General features: G+C 44.8%; 1 protein-coding gene across 11 annotated transcripts in view; it reads right to left on the bottom strand.

The window, feature by feature from the left end:
• TJP1 (tight junction protein 1) overlaps positions 1-17023 on the bottom strand; it is a 360820-nt gene that overhangs the window by 17171 nt on the left and 326626 nt on the right. For 9 of the 11 annotated variants that reach the window (XM_081887562.1, XM_081887561.1, XM_081887558.1 and 6 more), the window contains 11 exons: positions 16842-16950; positions 15562-15781; positions 14926-15110; positions 13247-13342; positions 11157-11239; positions 9645-9855; positions 8847-8947; positions 6412-6768; positions 4412-4663; positions 2141-3013; positions 273-370 (listed from right to left, as the gene is read on the bottom strand). In XM_081887562.1, the coding sequence (XP_081743688.1) occupies positions 273-370; positions 2141-3013; positions 4412-4663; positions 6412-6768; positions 8847-8947; positions 9645-9855; positions 11157-11239; positions 13247-13342; positions 14926-15110; positions 15562-15781; positions 16842-16950 (2585 nt within the window). The remainder of the gene's footprint in view (positions 1-272; positions 371-2140; positions 3014-4411; positions 4664-6411; positions 6769-8846; positions 8948-9644; positions 9856-11156; positions 11240-13246; positions 13343-14925; positions 15111-15561; positions 15782-16841; positions 16951-17023) is intronic. The other 2 variants (XM_081887560.1, XM_081887563.1) reach the window with 1 other exon arrangement.

The following is a 17023-nucleotide window of genomic DNA, read 5'->3' on the forward strand; positions in this document are numbered from 1 at the left end:
TGAACTGGAGCTCTGAGGTCCAAGGGCAGAGAGACCAGGAGCAGCCCCAAGCCCCACCCTCTGACCTGAGGGGGAGCTCAGAAAACCCAGAATAGTCATGGTCTTGTGCAGAATCCCACAGCATATTTTCTTCTTTTTTAGATGACACACACATCATTTATTAATTTATTTTATATCATTTTCTACACCACTCGATGCCCAGAAAGGCTTCTAAGCCGTTTGTGGGCTTGTGAGAACAGCCCTTCATTTTAAAGCTGCATCTCTGTGCTTACCTGTAAGCTGGCTTGTCATGCTCATATTGATTTTGAGAGACTGGTTTCGGACCACTCATTGGGGCGATATTAGGTTTAGGTGCAAGCTCTGGAGGTTGCTGAAAAGCACACACACATAAAGACCAAATTAGAACAACTGGAAAAAAAAGATAAAATGCTAACACTCTAGTATTATCATATACAAAAGGCATCCTCAGGATAGATTCATATAAAAAGGAGCTTGACACAGCTAAAGTTTAACCATTTTAAGGTACTAATGCTTAGTTCAGTCCATTTCCATTCCATGCTTGTTTCATACACTTGAGTCTGTTCCTGCATTCTGTGGCAATTTTTCAAACACACACACATTTAAATTGTACACATTTTGTACTGTTCTCAGAAAACACACATTTTCATGCATTTCCTCATTTTTTAATTCAGAGACGTGTGCAGTCTGATTATTAACTGTGTTCTGATTCGCATAGAAGCCTGGAAACTGATAGTTGGGTCAGTTTGCTTTAAAATGCAAATTCTGGATTCAGGGGGAATGATTTTAGCACTGAAGAATGTAAGAATGGGCTGCTGGAGCAGGCCAATGGAGGCCCATCTGGTCCAGCATCCTGTTCTCACAATGGCCAGCCAGGTCCCTGTGGGGAACCTGCAGACAGGACCTGAGTGCAAAAGCACTCCCCGCGGGCTCCTGCCGCTCCCAGCAACCAGCATTCAGAAGCACTGCTGCCTCACGGCTAGCAGCTTCGGATAGCCCTCTGCTCCATGAATTTCTCTAATCCTCTAGGTTGGTCACTATCACTGCCTGCTGTGGGAGCAAGTTCCATAGTTTAACTATGCGCTTTGTGAAAAAGTGTTTTCCTTTATCAGTCCTGAATCTTCCAACATCTGTGGACGAGTTCTAATGTTATGGGGGGGGATCTGTCCACTTTCTCCATGCCATCCACAATTTTACAAACTTCTATGCTGTCATTATGCTACTGACAGTTTTATTTTCAGTTCCTTTCCTCATGATCTCCAGCATGGAAATTGCCTTTGTCATCACTGCCACACATTAGACCTCTGTAATTCTCACAAGAATTCTGTAAATTAGGCCAAAGTTATTGCTCTGGGAACTTTTGTGGTAGCAGCACAGTGTTGACATTCTTCAAATAGGTTAAAAAAAGTCATTAAAGCTGAAAACAGATTATTGATCCCATTTCTAGATCACACGCTACAGTGGCCTTGTTTGTTTATCACAGAAAACTATCGCTGATGATCTACCGTGAACATACCTAAGAAGGCAGCTTCCGATACACAGCTGCTGGTCCAGCACAAAAGGAATGTGTGCCAGCAGGTGGAATTGCCAGTGGGCCCCTTGCTGGGATTGGGCCCTCAGCAGATTCCCAACCACACCAGCTGCTGATGCCAGCCTATACCCCTGCTAAAAGCATCAGGTAGCAGGTGACAGCAAAGACTTCTGTCTGAGAACCTAGACAGTCAACGCCACCCACAATAGACAAGTGATAGGCTAGAATGATGGACCATTCTCACTTGGTAAAAGCATCATGGCAGCAACACCATTCATTTCCTGGTATCCATCAGTTCCTAAAGGTTAGGTGTGGCTAAAATGCTTCAAAGTGAGTGTGCAGTCCCCACAATGTAACCCCACAATGTCCTAACTGTGGACAACAACCATTCAGTGTCCCAGGAAAAGGGTAATACCAGGTCCCAGAAGGCCCCAAGACTGTGAAATTGACAGATCTGGAGAAGGAGGAATCCTTCATCCATGAGGTAAGTGCCCCATCTCCATTAAAGATTCAGCTCATGCCAACTAAGTCCTGTGCAAGGACCACAGACGATTGACAACAGTTGCTAAAACAAGCCCACTGAGCATTTACCTTGACTACTGGAACATCATTGGAGTCCTTAATTTTTTCCAGTGATGACGATCTTTTGTTTTCAAACATTTTAACCCTTGTCAGCACTGATTGCGGCTTCATGGCTGGGTCATCTTCTTCCTCAGCTGGTTCGGTAGGCAGTGGTTTACTGTTGGCAGGCAGAACTTCTGATTTACTTTGCAATGGGAGGGGAGGGTGTGCACCCGCAGTGCTGTGAGGAGGCTCGTACTGTCCCACTTTTGCGCTGAACCCTTGCGGGGGGCCTTGCTCAAAGCCTCTGGGCTGGGGCTCAAAGTAATGCTTGGGCTCAGGGGATCTGGGCACTGCTGGGGGGAAGGCTTGAGTCTCTGTTTTGTATCTTCCGTGAACCTCATACGCAGCAGTGGGTTGCTCTTCATACCTCAGCTGAGTGGCGCTGAAGTTTTTGGCTGCGTGCTCATAGCGGGGCCTGCTGTCGTAAGCCAGGGGAGGCGGCTCTTCAAAGCGAGGTTGTGCTGGAAAGTAGCAGCTGTGTTCTGTGCTCTCTTCTATGTTCTGCCGGGGATCAAACTCTCTGGGAGGTTGGTTGCTGTAAGGTGGCCGGGGCTGATAGGGCTGGGTCTCATCGTAATAGGTCCAATGGTCATCATAGGGAGGGACACGCTCCTCGTAATGAAGACGAGGGTCGTAACCACGGGAGAACTGGTCCACGTAGTTTGAGGAGTCATACCTGTAGGCCAGTGACTCATAATCTCTGCTAGCTTGCTTCTCTGTGTACTGGGCCTGAGGGTCATAGGTCAGATTGGAGTCCTTCTCCTGCCTCTGGGCTGGCTGCTTCAAGACATAGTTCGGCCGAGGGGCTTCCTCATTGCTGAACGGGTCCTTCCTGTACATCTGTAGAAAGAGAGTGGTTTGCTTCAGGTGCACGAGCAACTGAGACCATGAAGAACTAACAAGTCGAAGGAAACCTACAACCACAGCTTACCCATTTTAACTAGTACCCTAATCGTAACTGATTAACTGCACGAGCTTTAATTAATGGATTAATTAACATCTGGACTGCAACATGCATAACCTTGGAAGAGGCAAGTCCCCTTCACTTTTTCCATACAGAGGAGGAATTGAATTTTAAGAAGCCGCTTGCAAGTTTTGGCTTTGGTAAGTACATGTAAAAATCTGCCTAAGTATTCACAAAAATAAGCAAAAGGGAGTTGCCTGATTTAATCAGCCGCATTAGCTTAGCTGCCCAAAGACTATTTGATTAATCTAGCCCAGGGGTGGGGAACCTCAGCCTCGGGGCTGAAGGTGGTCCTCCAAGTTGCTCTATCTGGCCCTTGGGAGTCTGCCCAGGACACACACCTCCCATCCCTGCCCTGTGCCCTTTTGCCTGGCTGCAATGTAGCCTTTGACTGTGAGAAGGCCTCTGGCTTGCCTGGACGGAGGTGGACAGGTGTAAACTTGACATTCAGGTGTGGCTCGAAAGTGTCATCTGTTGCCCTGCCCACTTTTACCTCTCGCTCTGCCCCCTCCCTCTGGGATGCTGCCCCTGGAGGGCTAATGGTTCTCCTGCCCTCTCAGTCTGGACGGGGTCAGGAGTCCAAATGCTATCCAGCCCAAACCTTGGCACCAGCACCCCAATTTAATGCACTCATTAATGCTGCTGGTGTCTGCAAAGCTTCCCCCAACTTTTTGTTTCAATTCATTTGACTTTGGGCCTTGGTTCAACTTCCTGCCCAACATCTGGGTGCCACAGTTCACCATTCCCATCTCAGGGTCCCCACTTATGATGAGACTTTATTCTTGAATTACTTATTTTGGGAACTGTTTGAGGATCTTTGGCTTATCCTGACACATCCAGCCAATAAAAATGCAAAAAACCGAACAGTTTCCATTTAGTATACAGGAAGGCCATAAAGAACAAAACACAGGTAGATTTGGAAGACAGAATCATGTTTCTCTGAAACTAATGCAATGAACAAGAGAAGGTTTAAGCCACACACAAATGAAGTAAAAGTAAGCTTTGGAATGAAGTGGGCTTGCGACATCTTCTGATTTATGCATTCATTTTCCAGCAGAAATGAGAAAGGCAACTTGAACTCATGCAACAAAGCAAAACCAAGAGTTAGATTTTTATTAAAAAGAAGCAGCAGAGAAGCTCTTTTTCAGGCTGCACAAACGCTCAGTGGGAGGGAAATCACAAAGGGGCACCTTTAGTAAGGGTGGGGGGGGCAAAGCGAGAATGATCATGTGCAGAGTGAATCCGTGCAACATGACAGCACAGGCAGGAGGTACCTTTGTTGGATCTATATGCGGCGATAAGGACGGCGGCTCTTGTTCTCTGAGCATTATGTGAGGTGCCTCCGTGCCAGGTGTTCTGAGGGGGCCAGCTTGTGGTTGGTAAGAGTTGTAAGAAGCCATGCCAGGCTCCTCCAGCCTGACATTAGCGAGACTGATACTGGGGTTAACAGCAGAAGTTGATGAGGCTGAAGGGTTTGTTTCTGGCGACGGGGAAAGGTAGGGGGCTGCAGGTGAGGCTTCTGCTTTCTGTGAAGTGTTTAAAATATAGTTTTTGGTAAAGTGGACATATTTTCCATTCAAAAATCATATTAGCCACAACTACCCAACATATTTAATTGCAAAAAATCAAGTTGTACACCAGGACTGAACTGTTCTTCAGTACGACCTTAGGGTCCTCAATGTTGCTGAACTCCAGCTCCCATCAGCCCAAGCCAGCATGGCCAATGGCTAGGGGATGTGCTGGGTGTAATCCAACTACATCTGGAAAAACATTTTGGGGACAGCTGCTTCCATAAAGCTAAACCTCCTATTTGAAGTACACGACTATACCAAAGTTTATATAACCCACATCCTATTTAGCTAGCCAGAGAGAAAAACAGGGCATCTTGTAAAATTAACAACAGATTGACAAAAGATGACAGCATTGGCTCAAAATTTTAGGGGTCCTTGGGTAAGATGTTATCATTGGCACCTCTCTCAAAGTGTGCTCACCTCCTTGTTGCCATCATCACAATGGGAACCACTGTCCCACTTGCCATTGTTACATTTGCTTACTTCCTCTGGACCCAATCCATGCCACACCCCAGGAGGTGAAAGCAAGACAAGGAGAAGAAGCTGCTGTTCCTTGTTACTCTCATCACTGTTCAAGTCAAGGCTGAGGAATTTGTGCTACAACCAGATCTGTAGTTCCACAACTCCTATCAGTCCCCAGCACTTGCCAAGCTGACTGGACCTGATGGGAGGTTCAGTCCAACCATGTCCAAAGGGCTCAATTCTTATTCCTTAATTGAGCCACTTCAGTGACCTCCACCTGCAAGTGCATGGCATCTGCGTCCCACCACCTCTCTGGAGTCCGACCACATTGGGAGGGCGCCATGTTGTCTACTCCTTTGAATCATTCTAGAGGCCTCTAGCTATGAGATAAAATTCATTTGGAATTCATATAAGGCTAAAGTGGATTCATTTTTAGATTGCTCATGCCCAACTCTTGAACAGGCACCATGGTTATTTTTAAACTGAATTTCCATCTTTTTCCAAATAATTTCCTTTTTGATGGGGAGAGGTGGGAAACAATCTCATGTTCTTCTAAAAGTGCTGATCATTTTATTACTATTCTTTTAAAAATTATTCTCCAATAAACCAACCAACCTGAAACAACAGGAACCCACTCTCAGAGACATGAATCTTGCAATATCATACTTCCCATCCTGTGGTGAAATTGTGTGCACTATACAGTCATACCAGCCAAATAATTCTATAATGTTTCCCTGCAGTACCAGTTACTGAAAAGGTGTATCATTTTCATTTCCTTTGCTATTTTTATTTTTGGGGTTAGCGTCTCTGCTAATACTAGTTGCCAGACTTTCTTGTACCATGAAGCCAGCATGGGAGTCATGTTCTTTAAAAGTGCTGATCCTTTTATTTATTTCTTTTTAAAAAGGCAACTGAAGAGCATGTGCCCCCCCTCAACAACGAAAATGCCAACTATGTGAATCCAGTGTTCAAATGGTAGAACCCACAGGGCTTGCAAAACGAAATGATAGCTATTCAATGCACCATTTAGAAGGCAATGCTCCTAAACACTCAATGCACACAAACAAACAAACAAACAAACAAACAAACGACTGAGAAGGAGAAGTGTCTAAGGTAGAGTAAAAACCAAAAAGCTATGAAAACCAACTGGGACCACATTTTATGCACCCAAGGGAGAAAATTGCTGGGCTTTGTATGTAATCTTATTGCTTAAAACCTGCAGGCAAGTATTTCTTCCTTACCGGTTGAGCAGCACTTGTTTTAAACCCAGGAGACTCTATCCGGTGGTTTGGTTGTGGTTGAGCTTGAGCGGCAGCATAAGGAACGTATGCCTGACTATCATGATGCACCCCTGATGTATCTTCTCTCACGGGTTCAGAGGACCGCGTAATGGCTGATTCAGGAGGAGTCCCGACATCGTCGTTGAGTGTCTCGTCCAGCTCCTGGTCCGTGTAGGCCCCGCCTTCTGTGTCTGTGTCCTCGTAGTCAGAGGTGTGTCTGCTGTCTGTGCTGTACATGGAGTACTCGCTGCCTGGAGCCGACAGGTAGGACAGGCGATCGTCGTGGAGGTCAAGGTCGTCGCTAGTAGCACCATCTGCCTGTGTCAAACACATGAGGGTTGGGTGTTTACATGGCTGGGGGGGGGAGGGGAGGAAGAGTTGCTGTTCTAAATTCTAACACCATGTCTTTCTGTGCAGAATGAAGATTAACTCGCCTGCACCTGAATCTTAAGAGAAAGAGATTTCAAAGGTTACAGACCACTAGGAGGGCCCTCAGCTCAGCGGTACAGTGCGCAGGCTTCACATGCAAAAGGCCTTGGGCTCGATCCATGGTGCCTCCAAGAAGGGCTGGGGAGAACCTGCCTGAATCCCTGGAGAGCTGCCGCTGTCAATCAGTGATGACAATGCTGAGCAAGGAGGAGGAGTGGCTTGACCTTAGCACAAGGTAGTCCCTATGATCCTACCAGGATGTGTAGCCTTATGGTTTGTTTTTTTTATGAACGTATTTCCATGATCTAAAATATCAGCTGACAGGATTTGGGCCACAGATAAGGAAAGGTAACGGGGGGGAGGGGCTAATGACACCTGACACCTCCTCCTCCATCCTGTGCACTGGTGCAGTGAAGGCAGAGCAAGGAGATAAGTTTCCCATAACCCAGATTCCTAGAATCCCCTCAGCCAGTTGCCAAGTATCAGCTGCCGCCATGGAAAGCAACCGAGAACCCACATTCGCTGTCCTTGCTGCCTGCTGCCAGGCTGGTGGTTACAGTCACCAACTCTTAAGTCTCATCTTGGGTTTCCTGTGTCCCACCCTCCACCTCACCTCTCCTGCTCAAGGTGTTACGTGCCGGGGATGGGATCCTGGCCAGTTGTAATTAATGAGCCATTGTTCTGGGCAAGGCTTAAGCATGCGTAATCTAATTAAAGCTTATTCTTCTCTTTTCTTCCTTTCCTTTGCTCTGAACAACAAAAGATGCAAGCGTCATCCATCACCCTGGACACAACAAGGCTGGTTCTCAATGCTAGTTCTCAGCACCTTTCCTTGTAAAGCTCAGAGCTCAAAAAAACTTAGAATGTTAAGGATTACATGTTGCTCAAGTTTACTTTGTTTGTGTCCCTTATTTTGCAGGGTCAACACACTGTCTGAACTCAAAACCCCCAAAGTAGTCCTAACACAGGGAATGAAATTAAAAGTAAACCAATACTGGAATGACAAATCACCCCAGCTATACTCGAAGCAATTGGATTGCAAATTAGCTATTACTTCTCATGACAGATCTTTGAATTGCAATGAATTGCTGCCCTGAAAATGTCAGTTCAATATATATTAACAGTCACCCAAAAAAAGAAAAGAAAAGAAGAAAGCCTTACATAATACACAGAAACTAGTGAAATGCCTGTCAGCACTAGAAAGGCACTGGGTAAGCATGTAGGCAGTTTAGGGATCCTATGCTGCAGTGGATGCTACGCCATACTAGGACAAACATTTGGGGCAGAAAAAGGGTTTGTACAGAGCAAGGAGCTGCAAGGGGATCAATGGAGATCAGCACAGACACATCCTGCACACTCCCAGGGGTCCCCTTCACAGAGGCTATCCCTTGCCCCTCAATTATCTACTCTTGCCTCTCTGAGAAGGCATAATTCAACCACTTTCAAAAGCTGAATTTTAGGAATCTGCAAACATCATTTGCTTCTTTTTCTAAGGTTCAGAGGAAGTGCCAGTCCTTAGGTAGCCAAAATGGCGCCATCCACACACAAGAGAGGCACCAACAGTCTTGAAAAATTTCCTCTTTCAATAAGCCTTCCAAGTGGATAATGTTATTCAGGTTTGTATATGCATTGGATTTGAAACTGATTTTATGCATGTAATTATTGTTGGGTTTTAAAAATTGTTTTATATGAAGTTTTTGTATTTAGATTGCTTCTGTATCTGCAATTGCTTTAATACATGTTCTATTATACTATAAATTGCTTTGAGATGCCTCACTAGAAGAAATTGATGAATCCATGCCGAAGACGTAGCTGAGAATAAGATACTGCCCATATTATGCCAATACAAACCTTCCCATAACTTATTCAAAATTATCAACCCCAAATGAAAAGGCAGACAGGTCCATTTAAATGTCACCACTACACTGCAACAGCTTAGAAAACAAAACCAAAAATAGATTCCATACCTTTCCTTCTGAAACCCACACCAGCTGATTCTGCTGCTGCTGAATCGCTTCCTTAAGAGCTCCATACCAGCCATCGTTCATTGAATTCAAGTTAATAGTAGCTAAAAAGAAGAATACAGAGTTTGAATGAGGTTTTGTCAAAACAACGCCAAAACTATGGAAAATGGCACTGTGTCTGGGGCAGTAATGTCTTTGAATACCAGCTGCTGGGAATTGTAGGTGGGCAGAGTGCTTTTGTGCTCAAGTCCAGCTTGCAGGCTTCCTATGGGCATCTAGTTGGCCACTGTAAGATGATGGTGCTGGACTAGACAGGCCATTGGCACGCAGAACCTGAAGACAAGAGCACTTCCCTCTCCTGTGGCTTCCAACAACTTGTACAGTGGAACTTCGGGTTGCGGATGTAATCCGTGACGGAGGCACGTCCGCAACCCGCTGTGTTCGTAACCTGCAGCGCTGCGTCTGCGCACGCGTGTGATGCGATTTAGTGCTTCTGCGCATGCGGCGAAACCTGGAAGTAACCCTTTCCGGTACTTCTGGGTTTCCCGTGGTCTGCAACCTGAAAACATGTAACCCGAAGCGTTTGTAACCCGAGGTACCACTGTATACAGAAGCATTACAGCCTCCGGCTGTCGGGACAGAATACAGCCATCATGGCTAGTAACCATTATCCTCCATGAATTTGCCCAATCCCCTATTAAATTTTGTTGTAAGCACATAGTGAAAGAAAAACAATGCATTCTTTCACTCATTCCCTCCCCATTCCCTCCTCAGCCTTCTTCTCTGTCCTGGTGCCCTCACCTGTGAAGAGGTGGTGGTTGTTTTTCCGTAGCTTGTGGGCCCTCTCATATAACTTTCTGGCACTTTTCCGGGATTCTGGGCAGAGCCTCATCCTCATAGTTTTCACGCCCTGCTTTGAATCAGGGTTCAAGAACACCACAATGGGATACCACTGTGCATAATTCAGGCGGTCCACTGCATTTGGAGTGACATCTAATAAGGCGTGCTTGTCCTGAGAAACAGAAAAGATTGAACAAAGCCGTCAGACAACCCAGGAAAACAAGGGCTCTTGACCTGTTCTCTAAAGCCTCCTAAAAGTGTGCATCATTAGATTTCAAACTTGCCACCTTTAATCTAACTGATTCCACAAAAATCAATTATTTTAAACTATTTTCACATCTGCAGCTGTATTCAAGAGCAGAAAAGCCAGAGGCAGGTAGAAGAGTCAATTACCAGGAAAGGGGAGGCAGGGGGAAGAGTGAAGCTGGACACCTTGAAGATTAATTCTGCAGTCAACAGAGAATACAAAGGCAGATATGGGAGGTCTGAAAATGTAAGGATTGTTGAGAAAGGTTGAACAGAACAATAAAACAACAGAATGATTTTAAGCGTTGAGTCCATCTTCATGTTTGAGCCTAACCATCATTATAGATATTTAAAATTTAGAGTTCTCTGAGAAAAACACTAAGATGCGGGTTACTTTTTTCCAGATTGCTGTGTGAAATTCAATTCTATCTGAAGCATAATTTATTAAGCAGGTCAAGGATTTAGTGTTGTAGGTCCTCAAAAATGTATACCACGCTTATCCTGCATATTTAGCAAGTGGACAGAAGAGGGGTTTTCTTTAACATTTAGCACAAGTGGCAGTTTAGTTCTTTCTGCAGAGAGGATTAGCTAGTCAATGAAGATGCAAGCACACATGCGTAAAAAGCACTTTGGAAGTAGACTATTTGCTGAACCTGGAAGGATACCACTGGCATTTTTCTTTGAAATTTACAAAGAACTACATTTGAACCTCATATGAAGGTCAGAGATCACCAAAAAGGAAGCAAGCAAGCAGGAAGAAGAGGTGCCAAATCCAAAGCTCAGCCAGGGGTTGCTGTAGCAAACTGGGAGGTGCAGGGTGTGGAAAGAGGAGGCTGATGGGAACTGTGGTCCAACACACCGGGAGGGTACTAGGCTGGGGAAGGGGCAGGACAATTGCACAGGACCTGGCCACACAATTCTTGCCAGGATCTGGGGAGATGGGCACTTGGCAAGGATCTGTACAATGATCCCCACCACATGGCTGTGTGTGGCATTTCATCCCAGCATCATCATGGGTGAAACCACAGAAACACAGCTTTCACACTGCAGCAGCAATGTCTAAATTACACCTTGCCATGCCATGTCCTGCATTTCCCATACTTTCAGTAATTTGTGGCTAATGTGTTCCTTAAAATGGTTTTATCATCTTCTGTGTTCCTGCATGAAAGGCACTACAATACCTGCTGACCCAACAAGAAACATACAAATGAGCATTTACTCACTTACTCTGTCAATTATCTGTTTGATTGTGTGCAGACGAATAATGCCCGAACTACGCTGGTCTGTACCAGCATCCCTTGGTTCACTTTCTGTTAAAGAGAAAACAGTTAATCAACAGCTGTGGGTCAGTTACATGTAACATTTTTACTGCCTGTAACAAGATTATGAAATTTCTTCTTTGAAAATCTTCTATAAGCTTTCAAACATCATTTTCCAAAGTCACTTCTTTCATGGTAAGGGCAGAACAGTATTGCTTATGCATTCTGGGGTGCTGAGTGTAGGGCTGGGCAATATCAGCTTTTCAACATCAGGGTGTATTGCCAGCCAAACATCATGGTTTGGCGATATACCACAATGTTGAAAAAACAAGATTCAGTGGCCTCTGCCCACGGGACACTGGGTAAAACTGCCCCAGATCTCACCCCAAGAGCTGAGGCAGTTTCACTGAGGCTCATGGACTGGGACAATGCAGCTTGTTTGTGCCGCTCAGCTGGGAGGAGGGAATGCCCCCCCCCCCAGCTGAGACAGTCCTGGTGCTTTTGCTGCTCAGCAGGAGCACTGGGGCTGCTTTGGGCTGCTCAGCTGGGGGAGGGAACCCATGAATGGGTGCAGCACCGGGGCTCTTTTACCTGCTCACTGCAGGGAGCCGCAACCACACTCCCCTCAGCTGAGCAGTTTCACGGAGCCCCCACCACACCGCCGGCTTTAACTGCTTGACTGAGGCAAGGGCAGCTGCACACTCCGCTATCAAGCAGTTTAAAGATGCAGAGGGAGGAACAAGCATTATCGGCACCTCACCAATACAGCTTTTTTCTCCCTCTGTGCAGTATGAGGGCAAAGTGGGCTGTCAGCTTCTCTCAGTGATATATCGCTGGTGAAACCACCACTGCTCGAGTCCCTCTATTGACTCCCTCCAGCAGCCTCTGCTAGTAGAGGGACTCAGGAGCGGTGGTGGATTCACCAGCAATATAGCACTGAGAGAAGCCGACATCATGGTCTGTTCCTCATACCGGTCCTGGGCAATATGATGATATATCTCCCAGGCCTAGCTGAATGTGCAAGAAAACTATGGGAAACACACCAGCTTTACTCTGAACCACACAAATACACCACTCATCTTCTTGCAGAGACAGCTTGGGCTGCTGATTAACAGCTTGGTGGTGGAACACATGCTTTGTGTGCAGAAGGCCCCGTGTTCTTTCCCCAGCACCAGCACTTAAAAAGGAACAGGTATGGGGAAACACCTCTGTCAGAGAACCTAGTGCTGTTGGCTAGAGTAGACCAGGTGTGGGGAGCTATGCCTCTCCTGACACTTTTGGACTCGATAACTCCCATCAACCCCAGTCCACATGACAAGTGGCCTGGGATGATGGGAGTTGAAGTCCAGCAACATCTGCAGAGCTGTTGGTTCTCTGGTAGTCAGCAGCAGGCAAGACTGTGAATGGTCTGACACAATAAAGCAGCGTTGTTTTCCAATGTCAGAGCATTTACAACAACTAGATATTCATGTGTGTTATATTTTAAAATTCTTTTCTGCCACATAAATGAGGAAGCCACTGATATTACAGACACCTCACTTAACCTGCTTGGGTGTTTCATCACCATTTAATTATTGGCATAAGAGAGTGCAAACTTCTCATCTATGCTCTCAAGTCATTGTCTCCTCATATACAGTGTGCCACCAGGGTTGCATAATGCACTCCATGCTGAAATATGAGGGGCCCCATCAGCATTGGCATCCCACCGGCTCCTGAAGACACACCTGTTTAAGCAAGCACTGTCCTGAACTGACCTTGGGATTTTATTTTAAAAGGTTTTTTTTAACTGTTCCAATAGTTATGCTTTTAAATGGCTTTATTGTATATTTTAATTAAGAATGCTTAATCCCCCATGGATTTGCTACTGCTTATTTTAATTATGTATTGATTTTAAAGTAATTAATGGCTTAGAAGGCATTTTGGCATATAAGTGGTAAACAGGTAAACAAATCAATCCTCTCTAATCCCAGGAATTGTTTTAAAACTTTGGTCTGCACCTGTAAGCAGGAGGGGGTTTAGCTGGGAAAACAGGACATAGAAGACAGGCAAGGTGCTTACTTGCAATCTGATAAATATCTGGTTCTTCTCTTGCCAGTTTCTCCCGCGCAACATCGGCAATTGGTCCAAAGATTGTTACAGGCCTGAGAAATCCAGCTGGAATTAAAGGGAAATCATAGTAAGTCTTCTTTAAGCAAAAACAAAAAACCTACCAAGACATTATTTGATGGCTTTGAGTGGGGAGGGCTGTTTTTCATGCCAAGGCTGCACTGACCCACGGCTGAACCTGTGTGGGGGCATGGCAAAGTGGGTGTGGCGGAAACACAAAAGTGGGTCTGGACAATTCTTTTTTCTTTCAAAAGGCACATACTGGGGAGATCGGGGGAGGGGCAATAACAGATTCCGGCAGGGGAGTATTGGGAGCAGTCAGTCATCTTTTAAATAATAATAATAATAACTGCCAGTAATGTCAATCTTAGTGTGCTACGAGTTCTGACATTTTAAGATCAAAGTGTTTACTTTTACAAAAAACACTAGTTGGCAGAAGTGGTGCTAGAAGTCAGCTGCTGTTTAATAACCAAAGTTATTTAATGTTAAGTGCCAATTAATGATGAAACAAGCTCTAATTGATTACTGTAATCTTATGTGACCAAGTCCACCCAACCAAGCAGCCTTTTGCTTGGAAAGTGTCACCTCTACCTGGGTCAGCCAATTATCCTGACTGTTTCTTGCAAGGGCCTTAGGAGGCTGTTTCCCCACTTTTCAACCTAAAGCCCTCTCTTGGCCTCAGCAGAGTTTGCTCAGGGCATGCATGTGCTTGAATTCCTGCCATGGCTGCTACTGGGGCAGGTGAAACCAATCAACCATTCCTCGCAAGGGCAATATAACAAGGCACCCAGGTGTCACACTGTCAGCACACATATGCCAACGTTATGAGCTGAATTAGGTGGTGGGCAAAACAGGCAAGCTTTTCTCTCAAAGCTTACCAAAGAAAGATCACACATTCAGAGCAGGTCCCATTCAGAGCCAAGGGGAATTTGTCCATTACTGAGGTATGAACCACCAAACCTTTACAGTACACTTTTATAGGGAAAAGATGCAAGGCAGTGTCACAGAACAGGAGAAAGAAGGTTTGCCCTTCTGGGTTAGGAGTTTGAAACAATGGGTTGAAACAAAAATACCAGAAGGGCAAGCCATTTCTTTGGAAGATTGGAAAGGAAACATCACAGGCATTTGTTAGGTTGGGGACTGGCCTAGGGAATAAAAGTGTTTACTTGAGCAAGCTGAGGTCTGGGATGAATGCAATCAGTTAGTGGAAATACTTTAAACCCATTCCTACACAACTAATCCCTTCTATTGTCCACATCTTCCAACTTTTCACTTCTGTCTGGCAAACAACCCCAGCTGTTGGCTAAGGAGGGAACAGCAGCTCTAATGCTTGATTTCATATTCCCTCCAAACTTTTGTATCATGTCCATTAGATTAAGAGTCCTGTAGCTAGAAACTTATCTTTTAATGTGTGTACACTGCTTAGAAACTTTCAGGATCTTTAGAACTGTAGTGTAATCAACACCATCATCATCATCATCATCATCTCTTCATGCTCTCTCCAACTCGTCCTTCACCCTTATGTTAACGTTCCATATGCCAAGCCATTTCCTTTCCTTTCCCCTCCTTCCAAACACAAACCCTGAACAATGTTAATCACAGTAACATTTCCATTTCCTTTGAACCCCCACCTTCTCGAAGAACAACTCTCTCGTATGCAGGGAACTTGGTCTGAACTGGCTGGGCAGAAAGGTCCTCTCTGCTTTTCCTGAGGTTTCTTTTCGAGCTACGTAGACCCCGAAACCTCCAGAAATCTGCACGGTCCCCACCAGCTGTCTTTGGAAGGGTGTACTGCACGCTAGCCAGTTGCTCAGCTCTGTGTGGAAGAAACAAGGACAATGAACACTGACACTGGGGGGAAACAGGAGCCTCACTTAGCTCCTAGACTTGAGTTTCCAAGGCTTTTCTGTGCATGTGCCAATTCACATACCAACTTTGGTTCCAGGCAAAGCAAAATGGTTAAATCCAAAAAGGATTCTGCTGTTTGCCCTATAGGTTGAAAGAGCTGCATGCATCTCCAGTGCTTCATCTTCACACATTCAAAATACGGTTATGATTATCAAGGGCAAATCTGTACCTTGCATATGTACTCTGAATTGCAGCTCTGGGAGCTTGAAGTTTGCAAATTGATGTTCTAAAGCAAAACTCTTAAATTAACTAGTCTGAAGTTTCAGCAATTCCATCCAAGAAGTTCAGCACAATGCAGGTTTACAAAAGCTTAGCCGTTCAGCCAAATAAACGCTTCTCTAAGAGCTATTCTGAAATACCTGTTTTTGTTGGGTATAATGCCTCTTTCCACCTCTTTGTGATTCTTGCCAATCCGAATAGCCAGCCAGGATCCAAGCTTGCCATTGTATAATGTATCCACCACTCGAAACACCTCTCCTTTGTTGAAGCTAAGCCCGTAGGGAGATTCTTTCTCATATTCAAAATGAGTTCTTATATAAAATGAATCTCCTACATCTGACTCCACAATGCGCCGATAAACTGCAAGAATGGAATAAAAGCACAAACTTAATGCTTTATAGGACTTACAGAAAACTATTATTGAATCGAAACAATAGATTTGAGAATAAGCTGAATTCTGTAGGTCAGAGTGGTGAACCTGTGGTTCCCCAAGTTGTTGCTAGCCTACATTTCCCATAATCCTTGACCACTGGTCATGCTGTCCAAGGCTGACGGGAGTCCAACAATATCTGGAGAGCCACAGGATCCCCATCCCTACTGCAGATGGTTAAAAAACCTGAAAATGGCAAAAGGCATGATGGTTTCCAGCACTATCAGAATGTACTCGAGAACTAATTTGTATTGCAGTACCAGCATGTACCCATGGTCAGGGATGAACAAAGATCCCAAGTAAACATGCTTGGAACTCTTGAGACACTTCAATGCCAGGCGCACTGAATTGGGAGCACAACAAAGCTAATTTATCGGGTGTGTTGCAATGTACCAATTCATTAAGCTACAGGAATAAGCTGACAGGACTGAATTTTATTTATTTGCAAAAATGTCTATACCATTAGCATTAAGAAAAAATAATGTGTTGAACAGCATAAAATTAACAATGAAGTTATAAAACAAAATACAAAATACACCACAAATCAGGATCAGGAATACTCCACTGCTCCAGTGCAAAATCAGAAAGCTAGAGTCCCCATTTTGAAAGAACTCAGGTGTAAATTATACTTAAACGTTCAGGTCTGCCAAGTGCATCATGGGGTTTATTAAGTAATGGGCTCTACCTCTACCATTTTCCATTCACACAAAGCAGATCCCACAAGCCTGAAGTGTGCACACACCTGGTATAGGCAAGGAATGTTGTAGCTTGGTTCTGTTTTGCTGCTGCCTACTACCTTGGACTAATTAATGCCAATGACTCAGACAACAGTATTAGATTGCAGATACTGTAGCCTTTAAAAGAAGTGACCTGGATAAGGAAGCCCCACTGCTGCTAATCCACGGTGTTGGGGACAGCTCTCTTTTGATTATTATCCAAGAGAGTCTATCAAAATAGTTTTTGTCCTTTCATTAAAAGGCAGTTACTTACCATCCTTTTTCTTCTGTGCCAAAATTGTTACCTCTTCCCCTTTAGGGAGGTCAAGCAGAAACAGTACTGCTTCCTCTCTGATGATATTTGTGAAGTCTACGTTATTTACCTGGTGCAAAGCAACAGTTCAAAAAGTTACTACGCAGTTGACAGAACACAAGTGTGCATCTAGACATTCTCTC

The sequence above is a fragment of the Podarcis melisellensis genome, assembly GCF_964234715.1.
Source record: "Podarcis melisellensis genome assembly, chromosome: 14".
NCBI classification, from domain to species: Eukaryota; Metazoa; Chordata; class Lepidosauria; order Squamata; family Lacertidae; genus Podarcis; species Podarcis melisellensis.